At 42.0% G+C, this 19,364-nt stretch overlaps 1 protein-coding gene across 4 annotated transcripts in view; it reads right to left on the bottom strand.

Moving 5' to 3' along the window:
* PTPRB (protein tyrosine phosphatase receptor type B) overlaps nt 1-19,364 on the bottom strand; it is a 118,391-nt gene that overhangs the window by 34,301 nt on the left and 64,726 nt on the right. For all 4 annotated transcript variants that reach the window (XM_058742044.1, XM_058742043.1, XM_058742045.1 and 1 more), the window contains 8 exons: nt 16,983-17,246; nt 16,177-16,440; nt 15,170-15,433; nt 12,709-12,978; nt 8,472-8,735; nt 6,578-6,841; nt 5,553-5,834; nt 556-834 (listed from right to left, as the gene is read on the bottom strand). In XM_058742044.1, coding sequence (XP_058598027.1) covers nt 556-834; nt 5,553-5,834; nt 6,578-6,841; nt 8,472-8,735; nt 12,709-12,978; nt 15,170-15,433; nt 16,177-16,440; nt 16,983-17,246 — 2,151 coding nt within the window. The remainder of the gene's footprint in view (nt 1-555; nt 835-5,552; nt 5,835-6,577; nt 6,842-8,471; nt 8,736-12,708; nt 12,979-15,169; nt 15,434-16,176; nt 16,441-16,982; nt 17,247-19,364) is intronic.

The following is a 19,364-nucleotide window of genomic DNA, read 5'->3' as shown; positions in this document are numbered from 1 at the left end:
AACCTAATGAAAGAGGCAGCACCTCAGCAGGATTTCCTGAAGTCATAGCACCAAACTGCTTAAAAGCTCCATTATAGCTCTAACTCTATCAGGCAAAGTGACGTATTTAAAGGCTAACTCGGGGAGCCTGGGTGGCTCAGTCGGTTGAGCGGCCGACTTCGGCTCGGGTCATGATCTCGCGGTCTGTGAGTTCGAGCCCCGCGTTGGGCTCTGTGCTGACGGCTCAGAGCCTGGAGCCTGTTTCCGATTCTGTGTCTCCCTCTCTCTCTGCCCCTCCCCCGTTCATGCTCTGTCTCTCTCTGTCTCAAAAATAAACGAATGTAAAAAAAAAAAAAAAAAAATTAAAGGCTAACTCATTCAAGTACCTTAAGATCATTTAACTTGTTTGCTGCCAGACACAGAGAAATGTTTCCATTCCCTGAAGGCTTCTAGGTTCTCTTTTCCAAGCGACAACAAGGCCTGCTCATGTGGAAGCGACCTGCATGCAAGTGAGTGGCAGTGATGGGTGCGGTACAGCAAGGTGTTCACTCAGCACACGCATCCAGAAACACTTACGGTCTATCATTGTGATAGTGCTGTCTTCAACCACCTCGCTGGTCATGCCAGCCGACTGCACCTTGATGGACACCAGGTACCTCTTATGGGGCACCAGCATCATGATGTTGAGCAGAGATTTTTCTTTCTCTAGCTTTCTGGAAAATTCAACTTCTTGAGTGTCCATTTTCCGACATTCAATGCTATACCCATCAAAGTCAGAATCAGGAGGGATCCAAGAACAAGCGATGGCCGTGGAGTTCTGAGGCCTGCAATGCAGGTTTTGTATCTTATCTGGCTCTAAAGGAGAGAAAGGACAAGACACTTCTTACAACTCTGTGAGACGTATTTTTTTCTTCCAGCTCCTCTGGGCCCTACTTGCTCTGAGGTCTAAATAAATAATTCTCAAAATTTACTTGGATTGTTTTTCAAGAAAAAAAATTATTATGGATCTCCCAAGGAATTTCACACTCTGAGAAACATTAAAAATTAAAACGCTGTCCCTTTAGAAAATCACCAGGTGCCAAAGTGATCAGAAACACAAATACACAACTAAATTTAGCAGGGGCACTAAAGTTAAGGGGCAGAGTCAGATCAAAGGTGGGGCTGAATAGCCAAAAGATTAAAAATGCAGCTCAGCCTGCCAGAATTCAAATTCTGTTTATCAGCTGTGACTTCTTAGGCAAGTTACATAAGGTGTCTGTGCCCCATTTGTAAAGTGGGGAGACCAAGAGTACCTCGATCCTGTGATCACCGTGATGGTTCAGGGAGTAGAACCAGGCACAGCCACCTAGAAAATGGTGGTTGGCAGAGTAATCGCTCAGTAAATACTAGCTGTTACGAGAAAATTAAGAAACGGCATTGCTTACTTGTTAACCCCCTAGGCCCTGGCTCTGTCCCCCTCTTCCACTTTTGCCTTTCCTGCTCACACACATGTTCCAGGCACCGAAACTGCTTCTGGCTCCCCATGTACACCACGCTCCTCCACCTGCTATGCTTATGGCCGTTCATTTTCTTCTGCCCAACAGAGTGCCGGACCCAGTAGGGACCCAGTGAATGGCAGCTGATCTCATTAGTTGTTGTGAATGACACCACAAGGAGTAAGAGATACAGTCGGACAGAAAGGCACTTATGTGACCTGACCGTGCACGTTAATAACCAAACTCTATAGGCTTTCCCAACCAGCTGCATGCCTACATCTCTAACTACATCCTAGGAAGCTACACTGTACGATTTGGATAAGTAGTTTTTGAATTTTAATATTAGCAGCTGAGCCATTTAAAAAAGAAAAGGCCGGGGGCACCTGGGTGGCTTAGTCGGTTAGGCATCCGGCTTCGGCTCAGGTCATGATCTCGCGGTCCATGAGTTCAAGCCCTGCGTCGGGCTCTGTGCTGACAGCTCAGAGCCTGGAGCCTGTTTCAGATTCTGTGTCTCCCTCTCTCTCTGACCCTTCCCCGTTCATGCTCTGTCTCTCCCTGTCTCAAAAATAAACGTTAAAAAAAAACTTTTTTTAATAAAAAATAAAAAAAATTAAAAAAAGAAAAAAGAAAAGGCCGGTGTGCCTGGGTGGCTCAGTTGGTTAAGCGTCCGACTTCGGATCAAGTCATGATCTCAGGTTCGTGAGTTTGAGCCCCACATCAGGCTTTGTGCTGACAGCTCAGAGCCTGGAGCCTGCTTCGGATTCTGTGTCTCCCTCTCTCTGCCCCTCCCCCGCTTGTGCTCTGTCACTGTCTCTCTCTCAAAAATAAATAAACATTAAAAAATATATTTAAAAAAAAAAAGGTCTCAGTTCCCCGATATGTTAAATCAGAAGGTCGCTGGTCCTGTGCTTTAAGCGTGTCTTGGTGATCAGGGGTGCTCTGCTGGGGTGACCTCCCTAAGACTTTCCTTACCTTGCCCCTTGTCCCCTGGAATTTCTGAGGAAATTCTTGAAAATCTAGGTCTAGACCACCGTATTTCATTCCAGGAGTCAAAAGTCTTGACAAAATTCATTTTAAAAAGCCTGCCCATTGTTTTATTGATCCCAGCAGAAAATACAGTAACAATTTTCAGACAGCACTAATCAGTGGCATCAAAGCATCAAAAAGACTCACAAGAGCACTGCATGATGAGGGGAGGGATTGAAAAAATAAGGCTAAAGACACTTATGTTTGACTTTTAGGACACCAAATAGAAAAAAAAAAAACAACCTCTTCCATTTAATTGTTGGATTTTTATAGTCCCTGTTGTAAATGTAATCCTTTTCTCTTTTCTCCACCTGCCCTTTCTCCCCAAATTAAAATTGTATGTTGGTTCATACACCCTGTAGGTAGGACTGGCTACGTAACTTTCAAGGTCCAGTGCCAAGGGCAAATGCAATGCCCCATGTTCAAAATATTATTAAGATTTCAAGATGGTGACAACAGAAAATGAGACCAAGCATAGGGTCCCTCCAGACGCAGGCCCTGTGTGCCTGCACAGCAGAAAGCTCTAAGCCCTGCTTGCAGAACAGATCACAGATGAGCGACTAGGAACTATGTGTAGACCTAGTAATCAATCCCTCACAGAGAAGCACCTGTTGCTCTGATTTGGTATTCAACCCACCTTCTCCTGACACCTCCTCCTTCGTTATAGGACTCTCCTTAACAATCATGACTTTGAAATACTCAGTATCTTTGTGCCACTGAATGAATTTCTATTACATATCAAGGTCTAAAATATCAGCTAAGTCATAACAGTTTAGATAAGAATGATTTAGAAAAAAAATTGATCTGAAGATTTTTCAGGATACAGAAATTGGCCTTTGAGGCAAGCAATAATTGTGTCTTTTAAAAATGTTTCTATTTATTCTTGAGAGAGAGAGAGAGAGAGAGAGAGAGAGAGAGAGGAGCTCAGACAGAGGGGGACAGAAGATACAAAACAGGCTCTGTGCTGACAGCAGACAGCCCGATGTGGGGCTTGAACTCAAGAACCGAGAGATGATGACCTGAGCCGAAGATGGAAGTTTAACTGACTGAGCCAGCCACCCAGGTGCCTCAGTAATTGTGTCTTTTCAAACATTAACTGCTTCTTAATCTTTTGAACTCCTTCAGACTAATCACAGCTGGAAATCAAGACATCTTCTCTGTTCAGCCTTAGAGAAAGTCTTTAAAAATATCCTGCCTGATCCATAATTCTAATAATTTGCTCAAAGAATAATATAGAAATTTGCTTCAACCTCTTTCCTCAGTTCCTTCTCCCTCCTCCTTTCTGCCCCTACATCCCACATGCCTTCTAAGGCCTCAGGTCACATCCCTATTCACTAAGAAATTAGTACCTGCTATGGGCAAGGTGCTCTTCTAGAGACTGTGAACAGTTCAGAAGTGAATAAGGCATTAGCCCTAACCTCTAGGAAGGTAGAGGAGTACAAAATAGCCATAATACGAGTTGACAAGGAGAATGTACCAGAAGAAATGGAGAAAGAAGGCGGTGGGTGGAGCACCAGACAACTTCTCAGAGTCGGTGGTGGGCAGGAGTTGGCAAAGGCTTTCTGGCAGAGAGGACACCTCGCTGAGAATTGGGAAAGGGGTGTTTCAGGCAGAGAAATGCATGAACCCAGGCACCCAGGGGGGGAAGGTGGAAGATCAGGGCTTGCGGATTGTTCATCGTGGCTGGAGCAGATGTGTGAGAAACGCAGTAGTGGAATGATTCCACGTGGGAATGATCAACTTCTCTGTTGCTTAACCCTCTATTATGATGGGTTTTCTGTTACAACCAAACCCAGTCCTAACTAATGCAATCCTTAAAGTTCTATCAGCCCTTCCCCATAAAACACAGCACTGAGTCCCTCTTCTCGCCAGCAGCTCTCCTTGTAGGCATGCTCCATTTCGTAAATGCCTCTCTTAAATTCCAGCACCCAGGACAGAATACAGCATTCCAGAAGCCATTTAATCAGTCCAGCCTCTACTGAGTTCTTACCTGAGCACCTGTTTTGGTTATACAGCTCACGGTAAGCCACTGAAAACCCATCCTGAGCTCGCTGTAATTAAAACTCTTAAATTCTTTTTCACAAATTTCTCTTGACATCCAACTATTTAATCCCAAACTGCTCTTTGGATACACTATGGAGTACAAGTTAAAATTATTATAAGATTAATGTTTGTTGAATAGATGAAACAACTACTTGCTTAAGTTTATAATTTTCAACTATTTATTTTTATAAATAACCACTATCTGATCTGGTTGTAGAAATGACATATATAGGTATTACTGAAAAATAAATATGTGGATTGAGGTTTCTATACTGAAAACGTTTGTTCTTTGAGATTTGCTGTACCTATTACAAAGTGCCTTTGGGAAGGAACTGATATATATTTCATTGCCAAAGTATTTTTATCTTTAGGATTTATAGCAATATGTCCTAGCTGACCCCTCTGTTTCTAGTTTGCCCCTTTCAATCCATTCTCTACACTGTACCCAGAGTGACTTCTTATAGTGCAAATTTGATTATGAGATCTTGGCTGCAAATCCCTTGGTGGCACCAACTGATTGAGGAGAAAGTTGAAATCACTGCTGTGGTTCACAAGACATTTTATGACCTGATTCTCTTAATCCTCACCTTTTATGCTCTGGCCAACTAACCTCTTCTGTTCCTCTCTCCTGCCTGGTCTTGGAATATTTTATTCTGTCTACCTAGAATATTCTCCACTTCGTTCCCCATATCCACCTGGTGAGTTCTTTAGGCTTTGATTTGGAAGTTTCTTCTTCCAGGAAGCTCTCTTGTGTTGGCTCAGATGCCCCTACCATGGGTTTCTACAGAGCCAAATACTTACTTCGTCACACTTCCCACTCAAGCTCCATGAGGGCAGAGACAACCTTGTTGTTAATGTTGTTAATGTTGAAGGAATGAAGACGTCTATACAGACTTATGCCTGAATTCAAATCTGACCAACCCCAAGTAAAAATGTGGATTTAAACCAAGCCTCGCTGGAGTAAGGAGTTGCAACACATACTTCCCCCTCACTCCATCTGAGAACCAAGAGTAGTAAAACATGTCATACTTGTCCTCACGGATCCAGATACTGGTTTGCTATAGGTTTTCCAGGAATCACCGCTGATAGTCTTGACACTAAACTGATAGGATCTCCCTGGACGAAGACCATACACAATGCGTCCTTCCGATTTTCTATTGCTGTAGGGGTTGAAGACCGTGATGGCATCTCTGGGGAACCACTGTAGCTCAAAGTCATCGTAGTCTGTCCAGTCTGGTGGCCCCTTCCAGGTGATGGCCAAGGATGTGTTAGTAACATCAGCAAATGAGATAAGACTGGGAGGACTTGGGGCTGCATGTAGGAGAACATGAAAAAAATCACATAAACATGTCTATGCCATAGCATAGACGAGAGCTGGGTGACATCAGATGTACCTTAAGGTGCTTTGTAGGAAGCAATAATATGAAAATATAATAGAAGCTTCTATCTATAGTGTTTACTATGTGTCAGTTGCAGTCCTCAAGTGTTTTACGCGCATCTTCTTTAATTTTCCTAAGGAGAGATTCCTTACCAAGGTGCTGTGGAGCATGGGTGCGCCCTGAATGGGTTACAAGTGTGCAAAGGTATTGGTTCCATTAGATTTTGAGGTGTGAGGGCTACAATCCACAATTATGCCCAGTTGCAGATAGCTCTGTTCATTGATCCCAGGGTGGTGTACAGATTAATGTTATCTGTGTATGCCCGGGAGATAAAAGATTTAGGAAGCATTGCCGATAGCAATGCAATGATGACATATGTGATTATCCCCATTTTACAGATAAGAAGACTGAGACTTCGAGATGTTCAATGACCTTCCCAGCTTCACATAGGTAAGTGGCAGAGCTAAGTTAAGGACCTAGACCCTTTTCCTAGATCTTGTAGGAACAGTGGTTAAGGTCTGCTTCCTTTATCCATTGTAGCATAGTGTCTTCCCAAGAGCTAGCACGAGGCACTCCATTATTGATTTTCTTTCTTCTTATTAAAACCATAACTCAAATGTGTCTTTAGAAGCTACTTCTTACCAATAGTTGGCCTTTGGCAACAGAGCTCCTTACCTGTTCTGCTCTCCCCCATGAGCTTGTTCCTGAGGTCCCCGCTGTGAGTTACCACACACAGCGTGTACTTCCTTCCAGGAATGAGGCCATGGAAACGCCACTCTGTCAGGTTCTTGTCTTTCCAGTTTTCCTTCTTCGTGCCATTGGGGTTGTACAGAATCAGCTCATAAAAATCGAAGTCCCCAGAGGCTGGACTCCAGCTGAACCAGAGACTGTCTGTCATGTTCCGATTGGATCCCCGGAGGTTACTCACAGAAGCTGGGACTTAAACACAGCGAAAACCTTTACTAAGGACAGAGGAGTTACAAGCAAAAGCACTTGGCCTACAGGTGAGAATACGAGCTATGTTGGGCATATGGGTGAGTGGTACCCATTGCAGAGTCAGATCTTGCCTGCATTTCAGGGCACTTACATAGAGGGGCATGTGGTCTAGAGATGTGGTACAAACGAAAATAAAAACAAACCAGCACAGGTGGTGGCTTCCATATGCTCACCACACATAGCCTGATAAACATCTGAAATGAAATCTTCAGAAATGATTAATTAAAACTCGTCAAACAGTTCATAACTTACCTTATGAATGGCCTTGAATATATTCACAAAAGGTGCCAGCCCTTTCCAGGCTGGCCCATCACACCCAGGCCCCTTATCCCATAACATCCTCCCCTGGGTCTCTCTGCTTCCTCTCCGCTCTCTTGTAGGTTCTCAGTTCCCTCATTCGTTTTCTTACCCAAATCTATATTGGTAGATCCTCACTTGGGAAAAGGGTGTTAACAGTCACGTCTACCACTATGTAACTTAGTCACACTGGCACCTGTCCCGTGGGTATTTAAGCTTCGTTATTCTCTGGGAGTGAAGACTGCTGTCTCTTGATGGAGGAACTTTAGACATTAATGAGCACATAAGGGAAGATGTGCAGAGGGCAGATTGTCCTAGAAACAGTAACATCGAGGCAATTCTATTCAGGGTCTAGGTGTATCCATATCTGTTGCTCATTTCATTCCCTTCCAAAAACACGCTGAGAACTTCTGTTGGGTGCCTGGGATACACTTCCCTCACCTACAAGGCTCACCTGAAATGCTTTCTCTGTCTAAAGTCGTTTCTTGTCCTGCCAAGTCACTCTGTCACAACATACTGTTTATTTCCTTCACAGACTTCAAGGCATTCCCAAGTCATGTCCCTTAAAAATCTGCTGTCTGGCCCTGCTCCCTCTCTGCCAATGAGAGCTCTATAGTCAGGGGCCTCATCTGTGCTGTTCACAGATTCCAGCAGTGAGCCCCGTGCCTGGCACACAAAGCACTCAAAAACTATTGTCAGATGAGCAAAAAAAAAAAAAAAAAAAAAAAAAAACTGAACGGGAAAATAAAATAATGGCCTCAAATTATGGAAAACGAGTGGATTCAGTTTCTTATTTGTAGCCCAGAGAGATGTCTCTTTCTCTCTTTTTCCTGCAATGCTTTGTGTGCATTTCATCCAGTGCCATGTTTCTGTCTCACAGTGGACATTGCTTGGTCCTTTTTGTAGTTGGCCCTTCTCCGGACCTGCCCTCCACTCCACGCGTGTCCTGTAGAAAGCTGAAAGGCACAGCTTGAATCAAACCACAGTGGGTTACAACCCTCTTGTGGCAGTTTGGTGGCAAACAGAGAAGCCAGAATCATTTTTCCACCAAACCCTATGAGGTCAACGAGTGGTGGCAACAGAGCAGAAGCCAGTGCAAAGGCAATTCTGATATGTAATCAAATGCCTGATTTCGGATAAAAAAGCCTGAAGGTCACAAAGTTCATATAAAGCTAGACCATGGCTGGAAGAGGGAACTAAGGACAAAACAAGGAAAAGCCAGTGAATACTGAGACAATTTCCCCACAATACATTCCTGCTTGGGTCCGGGCCTTACCTGTTCTACCGAATATGAAAGACTCATTAGACAGCTCCCCACTGTGAGTTACTATCACCATTTTGTACATTCGGCCCTGTAGCAGGTTCTGGAAAGAGATACTCTGGATTCGTGGGTTGACTTGAGCTCTCTCCTGAAGCGTTCCATCTGGGTTATACAGAAAGATGTTGTACCCGTTGAGTTCCCCTTCCGAGGTGGTCCAGCTTAAGGTCAGGTGTCTGGTGGAGTTCTCTACGATCCTCAGATTGGTGACAGCTGCTGGGACTGGAAAAGTTGAGCGAGAGGGTGAGACCGAGTTTTAGTACCCCCTTGACACAGCCCAGGCCTGACGCCTAGGTGGATACACTCCACAGCAGCTTCAAACACATGGTCTCGGCCTTCAGAAAATATTGACTTCATGGGGACCCCAAAACTAAGAAGACTGAATTTTGTGCATTACTGATGTTGAAACTGTCAATTCAAACAACAACAACAACGACAAAACAAAAGCACAAAAGAACAAAGAAAAACCAGTAACTGGGAAATTATCTACAAATATGTTTTTTGGATATAAAATAAATGTTAATCTGACCTGTGTGACTAAATGTTTTTCTTTCTTTCTTTTTAAATTTTATTTGAGAGAGAGAGAGAGAAAGAGAGAGAGAGAGAGCATGAATAGGAGAGAGGGGCAGAAAGAGAGGGAGAGATAATCTACGTGGGGCTCAATCCTACAATCCTGGGATTATGACCTGAGCTGAAACTAAGAGTAGGATGCCCAATTGAGCCATCCGGGTGCCCCAAGGCTAAATGTTTTTCTAATAATAAGAGCTAGATAAGAAATAAAAAACTATCTCTGAATGCCATTTGAAAGCTAAGGAATGGCAAACGGAAGTAAGGGCAGCAGGGAGGGAAGAGAAGTGGGAAAGAAAGAGAAAAGCAGACAGAAGGAGGAGATTTGAGTCGGGGATATGGGAAAGAGATGCAAGAGGAAAAGCCAAAACCATTAAACAAATAGGAATGGGGCACCTGGATGGCTCAGTTATTAAGCATCCGGCTTAGGTCATGACCTCACGGTTCATGGGATCGAGTCCCGCACGGGGCTCTGCACTGGCAGGCTCTCTCTCTCTCTCTCTCTCTCAAAATAAAAAAATAAACTTAAAAAAGCAGTCTTAAAAATTATTTACATTGGGATTTTATGACCCTTTCGGTCTTCAGTGGTACCTGTTGGCAAAATGATCAAGAGCCACCAGAAATGACCTGCTTCCAAACTGTTCGAACAGGTGCTGCCTAATTCCACGGATGCCAGTGGAAACAGGACACCTGCCTCAGTCTCTTCTGGGTTCTTCTCCCTCCAGTCTAAACACTTCCTCTTTTATTTTCTCCCTCTCCCTGTGCCAGATTCCCTGAAAGTTGATGTTTCCCATCATTCCATCCTCTGTCCCCTTCCTACTCCATAACACTGGCTAAACAACCAACCTCATTCACTTCATGGATTGCTATGACTAAATGTTTACGTCCCCTCCACCTCAAATTCTTATGTTGGAACCTAACCGCCAAAGTGATGGTACCAGGGGCTGCGGTTATTGGGAGGTGATTAGGTCATGAGAGTGGAGTCCTCATGAATGGGATCAGTGCCCTTATAAAAGAGACCCCCGAGAGCTCTCTCGTCCTTCTACCATGTGAGGACACAACAAGAAAATGCAATCTGTGAACCAGAAAATGGGACCCTACCACGCATCAAATCTGCTGGTGCCTTGATCTTGGACTTCCAGCCTTGAGAATTGTGAGAAATACATGTTTGTGGTTTAAGCCACCCAATTTGTGGTATTTTTGTTATAGCAGTCTGAACAGACTAAGGCATGTATTTAATTAGAATTTTTGTCCAAATATTTATCTCCAGCTCACTTTTCTGAGCTTGGGCCATATTTTCTATTACTGATGATCATCTCTCACTGCAAGCCATTCAGACATCTCAAACTCAGTACAAAACTGAATCCTGTCTCTTTCTCCTTGACACTGCTCCCCCATTCCTCTTATCTCAATTAATGGCATCATCTTCTTCCAGATACCCCAGGTAGAAGTTCTGGAATTTTCTGTTCCTCCTCCTGTATTCTACTTGGACACCAAGTAGCCATCTTATCTAATGAAGAAGTATTTCTTGACTGTATCTACTTTTCTTCACCAGGGCCCCTGTGTTAGTTCAGCTTTTGACCCTTATCATTTCTATAACTGCAGTCATCTTATGACCCCAGTTACCTTTCAGACCACATCACCCCACTTTGTTCTCACTCACTCCGCTCCAACTATTCTGGCCTCTTTACTGGTCCAACAGGCCAGACACACTCCTGCTTCAGGATCTTTGCCTTAGCTCTTTGCCCTGCTTAGGGATATTCTTCCCCCAAACGCCTGCATGACCCTTTTTCTCATTTCTTTCAGACTTTTATTCAAATATCACCTTCTCAACAAAACCTGTGAGGACTGTGCTATCTAGAATTGTAAGCCTCGGGGCGCCTGGGTGGCTCGGTTGGTTAAGCGTCGGACTTCGGCTCAGGTCATGGTCTCACGGTTTGTGGGTTCGAGCCCTACGTCAGGCTCTGTGCTGACAACTCACAGCCTGGAGCCTGCTTTGGATTCTGTGTCTCCCTCCCTCTCTCTCTGCCTCTCCCCTGCTCGCACACATACTCTCTCTCTCTCAAAAATAAATAGACATTAAAAAAATTTTTAAATTGCAAGCCTCTAACGCTTGTTAATCCCACTTTCCTGTTTTACTTTTTGGGATTCACCACCATCTAATCTACTATATTTTTTACTTATTTATTTTGTTTACTGCCTTTCTTTCCTACTGGAATGTAAGCTTCATGACCACGTTTTACTCACTTCTGGGTAGCCAGCATTTAGAAAGGTCCCTAGCACATAGTTGGTGCTCAATGACAAATGAATCAATGAATGAGTCTCTTCTCCATTCAACCTATCTATCCCCCATTGCCATCTGATTTATCTTCTTTAAGGTACAAATTTTTATTACAAAGCACTCACTGTCTGGCTGAAAAACCTGTATTGTCTCCTCACTGCTTATAAGATGAAAAATAACCCCCTGAGGAAGACGTGCCAGGCGCTCTCTAATCTGGCCCTAATCTGCCTTTCCAGCCTCACCTCTCCATCATGCCACCCACACTTCATCCATCCATTGCTTCTCACTGCTCCTTCTCACACCTCCCTGTCTTGGCACAGGACAGTCTGTCTGTACATGGTGTCCTTTTACCTTCTCTCCACACGCAGAATTGTTTCATCCTTCATGACAGTACTGAAACGTCAGTTTTACGAGGACCTCCCAATTCTACCTGTCCTCCATGCTCCTCTTGGTATTGGACATTCCTTTCTTCTATATAATCCTTATCACAAGTATTGTCATCACAAATATCACAAAGTATTGTCATCCTTTGTCTATGTGTCTGTCTATCCCACCAGTCAGCCAGCTCTTCCGGGACAAAGCATGCTTAATTCATCTTTTCATCTCTGTCAGCATCACCCCCCCTTTTATATCTAGCTCCTTCATAAGTAATCAATTAGAACAGTGTTGTTGTCTGAATAATGACCCCCCAAGATGTCCATGTCCAAATCCCCAGAATCTGTGAACATGTTATCTTATGCGGCAAAGGGGACTGTATGCCTGTGATTAAGTTAAACATCTTGAGGCAGGGAGCTTATCTTGGATTGTCCAGGTGGTGACTCACAAGAGTCCTTAAAATATGGAGGAGGGACGCAGAAGAGTAAAGAAAGAGATATGGTGACATACACTGAGGTTGGAACAATGCCACTGTTGGAAGGAGGACATGAGCCAGGGAATCTGAGTGGCCTCTAGAAGCTGAAGAGGCCAAGGAGAGCTTCTCCCCTAAAGTCTCCAGGAGAAACAGCCCTGCTGATACCCGATGCCTTAATTTTAGCCCCATTAGACCCACTTTCAGTTTTGACCCCCAGAGCTACAAGATAAAAAATCTATGTTGCTTTAAGCCGCCAAGTTGGCGGTAACTTATTGCAGCGGCAGTAGGTTTTAACACTGTATCTGAACTGGCGTGGGGTAGGCTGAAACCTGTGCGGAGAGGCTGGCTGACAGGGAAGTGGTAAATCATGGTGAATGTTCCCACAGTGTCAAGAAACAGACATCATCTCCCTGTGTTGCTTCATCTCTCCGACCCTTTGGTTCTGAAGGAATAGCACACAGGGAGAGATCTGGTATGAAACAAGCCATGCGGATTACCTGTTCGGCCTTCAGTTTGGGCTTCTTTGCTGAAGAGACCTCCACTGACAGTTAAGATCCGAATCTTGTACTTTGTTCCCGGTGTTAGGTCTTCAAATTTGTGCTGCGTGGTGGAGGCTGGCTCTGACGTGTTACTCAGAAGGATCCCATTTTCCTTTAGAAGCAGGATCTCGTATCTTTCTGCCACACCAACAGCCTTTTGCCAACTTACGGTTAAGGAATGACTGCTGTATGCGTTGTTTGCAACTATTCCCTGGACAGATGCTGGAACTGCAAAGAAAGAAGAAAAGCAATGGCCGTCAGGTTCCCTCACTTAGGGTAAACCGGCTGAGAAACCAATGGAGAAAAACTGTCCTAAATGAACTGTGGGTAGAAGACGATGCTACCAGTTCACTTGTGTTGCACCTACACTCCCTGTGTGTGCCCTTAGGAGAGAGCACTTCTTGGCCTGAATTATCTGTACACCTGCTTTGGGTCTCCATTCTTTTTGCTGAATTAAGACAGGATCTTGAAGTCAAACAAGTAGAAAAATTAGTGAAAGTGACACTGATAAATATGCAGTGATTCATATTTATGTATCTAGAAAGTGGAAGATGCTGAACACATTTACATTCAGTGAATATAGTTTGGACGGCTGAATTATGTTTAGACTTTCATTCCCAAGATTAACTCAAGTCAAAGCTCTGAGCCTTCACCTAAGCAGTAGCATATAATGATTTTTTTTTTTTACTATGGCTCCTGATGTGAAAGGCAAAATAGTATTATTTTGAATAATATTTTCTGTCCTAGGCTCATATTTTTTTTTCTCATTCTACATAATCTTAAGAGATCTCATCCACTCCCATGGTTTGAATTGTTACCCATATGGTGACGACTCCCAAATTTAAACTTGCAGTTCAGATCTCTCTTCTATTTTTGCAAATGACATCTCTCCCTGCATGTTCCATCCAATTCTCATGAGGCCCAAATTGGACTCCTCAGCTCCCTCCTCATAACCTCTTTCTTGTCCTTTGTTTCTCTTGGTCCAAGCCGGAAATGTGGGTTGTCACTCTGATCCTTCTACATATATAATCAAACATGGGTCTTGTAATTTCTAAGTCCTAAATCTCATATCTCTTTCATCTATCCACTTCTCTCCCTTCTCTATCCACTACTACTCCCCTAGGACAACATCATCCCTCACATTAGTGATCAGTCCCCTTGCTTCCTCGCCTCCCACACTATGTGTGACATATTCTCACAGCACCCCCATGTGGATGGCCCTTCAATGGCTCTCCATAATTCTAAACACCTTAACAAGGCACACAAGGCCCTTCAAAATTTGGTCCATCTACTTACTTGGCCACATGGTTCATCTTTAGTCTAGCATACCACACAGTGTGTAGGTCCTTAAATGTGCCATACTTTCTCTCACCTTCAGGCCTTTGTTTTTTTCTGCTGGAACCAAGTCAACATACGTGTCACCAGTATGACTCTTAGTGTCTATTTAGATGTTACCTTTTCCTGGAAGCCTTCTCTGACTCTTCATGTTTGCTCCTAACACACCTCATTATGATTTTTATTTTAGAACTTGTGCTGTAATTGCCTTTTTATTTCTCTGTCTCCTTCACTAGATCATAAGCTTCTTGAGGTTGGGGCTCTATCTTGCTACAGAATTCCCATTTTCTAGCATAGTGCTTAACATATGGTTGGAGATATACATATATGAAATAGAGACATAGTAGGGCACAGTACAGAAGCCCAGGCCCCACAGCTAAACAAGTGGTTATGAGAATGGAAGATGTATTGTATCCCAGTATACAGGGTATAAGGTCTGGAGCCAGACAGACTTAGATTTGAATTATAGCTCTTGGTCTTATTACTTATATACTTGATAATGTTTTATAAACTTTCTGAGCCCTATTTTCATCTGTAAGATGAAAATAATGATCTCTATCTTCTAGTGTGACTCCAGATAATTTTAAATGCCTGGCATATAGCAGGTGCTTATAGCTTATTTTTGTTTTATAAGTAATATATTAACAGTAATATTAATATAAATAGGCACATTATTCCTTCATTTGCTACTTGTTCTTGTAACAAATGAAGTAAATGGCATAGGTGTTCATTTAAAAAAGTAATTTTTGAGAAAGGGGTAAACTTTACAGAAAAGGGTAAATATTTATAGGTAGTTAATGTAAATAGTTCTAAGTGTCTACTTGTTAAAATTAAAGTTTTCATCTCCTTTAGCACATATGCAAATGTATTCAAATGATTTGGTTCCTAATTACCTTTCATTTGTTTTGAAGATCTCTATTAAGAAAGAAAAATGCAAAAAAAAAAAAAAGTATGAGAAAGATTCTTGAAACCACATTCAATTGTAGCTTTGGATTTGGTTAGTTTTGATTTGTGAATAGCTAAGTAAGTCCATCTGTTGTCCCATTATGGATAAAATTTGGCTTTTTTCCAAGCGGGCACTCACCTGTCCGCCCAACGGCGTCTATCTGGTTCCTTAGGGACCCACTGACCGAGGCAATCACAATCTGGTACTGTTCCCCGGCCACCAGTCTATGGAATATGTGCTCAGAGACGTGCTTGGAGATAGTCTGAGACTCAACCTTTTGATTCTGCCTGAACGCTGACACGGTGTAAGAATCAACATCGCCCCCACCAGGAGTCCAGTTGACTGTCAGGCTGTCTGTCGCCCCATTGGAAGAAATGTGAATATTTTTGACAGTGCTTGGAACTAAAAAGGAAAATAAATTTAAAAGTCATCACTCAGAGAATGAACTGTGGAAATTTTCAGCCAAAATTTTCGTGCTTCTTATATTTTGGCACTTACTAAAAGAACTTGCTCGGATTTTTCTGCCTGAATTGAAGCTGAGAGGGGAAGTTTAGGGGGACATGGAAACCAGTGAGTAGAAATGAAGAATGCCAGTAGTAGAGCGAGGGGCTAGTAACATTGCCTTGGTTCAGGTCTTGGTTTTCTCATTTACTAGCTGTGGAACTATAGGCAAGTTACTTAACCCTCTGTAAGTCTCAGTTTCTTCATCAGAAAAATGGCAATGTTAGTAATTGTAACCAGCCCACAGAGTTGTGAGGATTGAACAAAAATGTACATGTTAAGTTCTTTACTATGGGTCTGGCTCAAAGTAAACTGTCAATAAATGTCAACTATCATAACAACACTCCGAACAAAGTTCCAAAGAAAGGATACCCAACCAACAGAGTTTTTTGTTTTTTTTTTTAATTTATATGACTTACAAGCACCAGCTATTATTTGCTGTTTCTCTGAAAGCCTTTTTTCGTTTTACCCTGTGTTGTACTTTAGTTAATCCAGATTGGACAACATCGTTGTCACCATCAAGATAACCTCACTTCTTGCCATCTCCTTCTTACCCTAAAATCCTCATCCCAAATGCCTGGCTACCCAACATGCTAAATACACCACCACAACTACTCAGGTTCAAGAGCCACATTTGAAATTACCTGTGAAGCCCTCAATGAAGGCTGACTGCTGTACATCTCCACTGATGGTCAAGACAAGGATTTTATACTGGCGCCCTGGGGTCAGGGAGGTGAATCGATACTCAGTTGCAGTATTTACAAGGTGAAAAGGTGGAAATACTTTCATATCATTGAACAGCAGTTGGATCTCATATTGGTCAACATCCCCGTCAGCTCGTGACCAAGTCACCAGAAGGTCCTCAGTGCTCCTATTCCGCAATGTTAGATCCCTAACGGGCTCTGGGACTAGAGAGGAATAGAGAAGACACTTCAGGAATGTGACTGATTAAAGTTTACCTACACAATAATTTATGAATCACATTCAAGGAACTGGCAAACATCTCTTCCCCAAATAAACCACTTGAATTACTTCATGCATAATTAAATTAAATTAAAAAATTGGAAGCAACTATTAAAATCATAATTTTTTCCTGACATAAATCTTATATGTAAATGTTGGTAGAATATAATTATAAAATGAATTATGACCTCAATCATAAGATAAAAAAAGATGTCTAGAACTTTAAATGCTACAACGCAAGAGGACAAGGAAGAGAAATGGGACATTTGGCCTTCTTGCTTCCCGACTATGCTTGCTTTTATCTACCAATAAATATTCTGTAATCATAGGCCATCGCTTGGCCGAATGCTGTTAGCTCCAAGTAAGACTTACTGGGAATGTAATTTACTGATCAGTAAGCAGAGAAAATGCAAGGCTCATATATTTTATTGACTCGATGACCTTCAAGTCCCAACCAGCTACCAGATTTTGCGATCTTTCCACTTACTTGTTCTTCCATTCCCTTGTTCACTGGCTTCATATTGTCCACTTCTTGTACTAACAGTAACACTGTACAACCGTCCAGGGACTAACTTAACAAATACACACTCGTTTTCAGCCTTGGGAATGCTTTTGGTTTGAATGAAGTTGTTTTTGTTTTTAATGGTGACTTCATAGTGATCAAAATCTCCAGTAGCATGTAGCCAGGATACCTTTAAATAGTCACTCCTGGCTGAGTTGCTAACACTGACTCCCTGGACCTTGTCAGGCACTGAAAAAGAGAACAGAGAAGTACTAAAGATACAGTGATTCTAAGTGAGTAATTGATCACAGATGACAACCTGAAACAGTAAAGGTAAGTGAGTAGATTTTTATTGTGGGCATTGAAAACAAAAGTTTTAGACCTTCAGATCACACGTTTCCAGAGAGGAAAGACTGTTACACTACACAATGTGTCTGGCCTACACAAAATGTCAGGTACAAGACTGAACATTGAAAATGATAACTGATGATTAATATGAATTGATGGTGATATTAATAATTCTAACATACCTGTTGACTCAAGATGTAATAAAGGTTACAAAGAAGAATACAAATAATCCAGAAGAAAAATGGAAGAAGAGGAAACACATAATTAATACACGAAGAGATGTCTAACATCACTGGTGATCAAATCAAGACCATGGCAAAATACCCTATAATTTTATGGCAAAATTAAAAAAACCCAATAGGACTTGGGATGAGAGAGGATCCTCAACCACAGGAGAGTGGATGAATGAACTGGTATATATACACACTGAAATTATATAACAGTCATAACTAATTACTTTCTAACTCAAAATGTAAAAATATGGATTTTTGTGCCTTTAACATCAAAACACAAAATGTAAGTGAATGTTATCAATATAAGTCCCAAGAGATTACACACTGCATAAAATAACCTTTTATTTTATTTTTTTAATTTTGAGAGAGAGAGAGAGAGCATGAGCAAAGGAGGGGCAGAGAGAGGAGAGAGAGAATCCTAAGCAGGCTCTGCCCTGTCAGCACAGAGTCCCATTCAGGGTTCAATCCCACAAGCCGTGAAATCAAGACATGAGCTGAGATCAAGAGTCGGATGCTTAACTGACTGAGCCACCAAGCTAGCCCTAAAATAACCTTTTTAAAAATAATGTTAGGGGCGCCTTGGTGGCTCAGTTGGTTAAGTGTCCGACTTCGGCTCAGGTCATGATCTCATAGTTTGTGAGTTCGAGCCCCGTGTCGGGCTCTGTGCTGACAGCTCAGAGCCTGGAGCCTGCTTTGGATTCTGTGTCTCCCTCTCTCTCTGCCCCTCCCCTGCTTATGCTCTGTCTCTCTCTGCCTCAAAAATAAATAAAACATTAAAAAAAATAATAATGTGAGAACCAAAGTGTTTTAACCCATAATTTTAGGACTACATAAATAAAACTGTGCAAAATGAAAGGCAAGAAGACAGATGAAAATGGGAGTTAAGATGATGGGCTACCTTTGGATGAATCAGTGAGGTGGGAACCATATGACTTGATATAGGTTATTGTCAAGGTTCTAGCTTTTATTATAGTAGTGGTTTCTTGTGTGTATTACATTATTAAAAATGACTAATTAAATACCTAAATTATATTAGAAGCCTAAAAAATAAATAAAAGTGACAAAACATGGTTTCCTGAACCAAGTATTAAGATTAATCCAATTTTGTGCACCTGAGGTTACCCCCAATAAATATACAAAGAAACAAACAATGTGTACTTGTGGTTTTCTCTCAACCAGTCTATCAATTGATCAATCAATTGGACAAAGCCTGTGTCTAAACCTTCTCTTCCACTTTCCTTTGAAGCACGAAATGACCCAGAAATTTCAATATTTTGGCTTCTAAACCACATTTTCCATGATGTTTCTCACACCTACCGTTGCATTTTATTATATTTTGTTGGCATATGTGTAGTGGTTAGTTTTTGTATTAGAATATATCTCTCTGCAAAAAAATAAATTAAAAAAAAAAAGAATATATCTCACTGCAGATATGGAGCCAGGACAGGTATGCTTTCTTCAAGGTATTTACCCAAACCGATTACAGTGTACCTAGAATTTATTCATCATAGAATAAAGGAAAAGAAATTTGGAAGTTTTTATGCACATGGGCTAAGTAAGAAAAGTCAATGACCCAGGCAATTTATTGAAGACAAAGCAACTATTACAGGAAGAAAAACCAGGTTACACACCATGTTAAGTCAATAAGGGGCTTTCAGGTGGAATTGGAGGTAATCTGTGAGACTTGCCTTGCTGCACAATGAGATGATGTGATGCAGAATTAGAAATATTGATATTTTTACCCAAAATGTAGAACAAAAGCATTAGAAAAGGAAAAGGGCTTTGA

The sequence above is a fragment of the Neofelis nebulosa genome, chromosome 8, assembly GCF_028018385.1.
Source record: "Neofelis nebulosa isolate mNeoNeb1 chromosome 8, mNeoNeb1.pri, whole genome shotgun sequence".
In the NCBI taxonomy this organism is placed as follows: domain Eukaryota; kingdom Metazoa; phylum Chordata; class Mammalia; order Carnivora; family Felidae; genus Neofelis; species Neofelis nebulosa.
The sequence above is the reverse complement of the archived record's forward strand: the minus strand, read 5'-3'. Positions and strand labels throughout refer to the sequence as shown.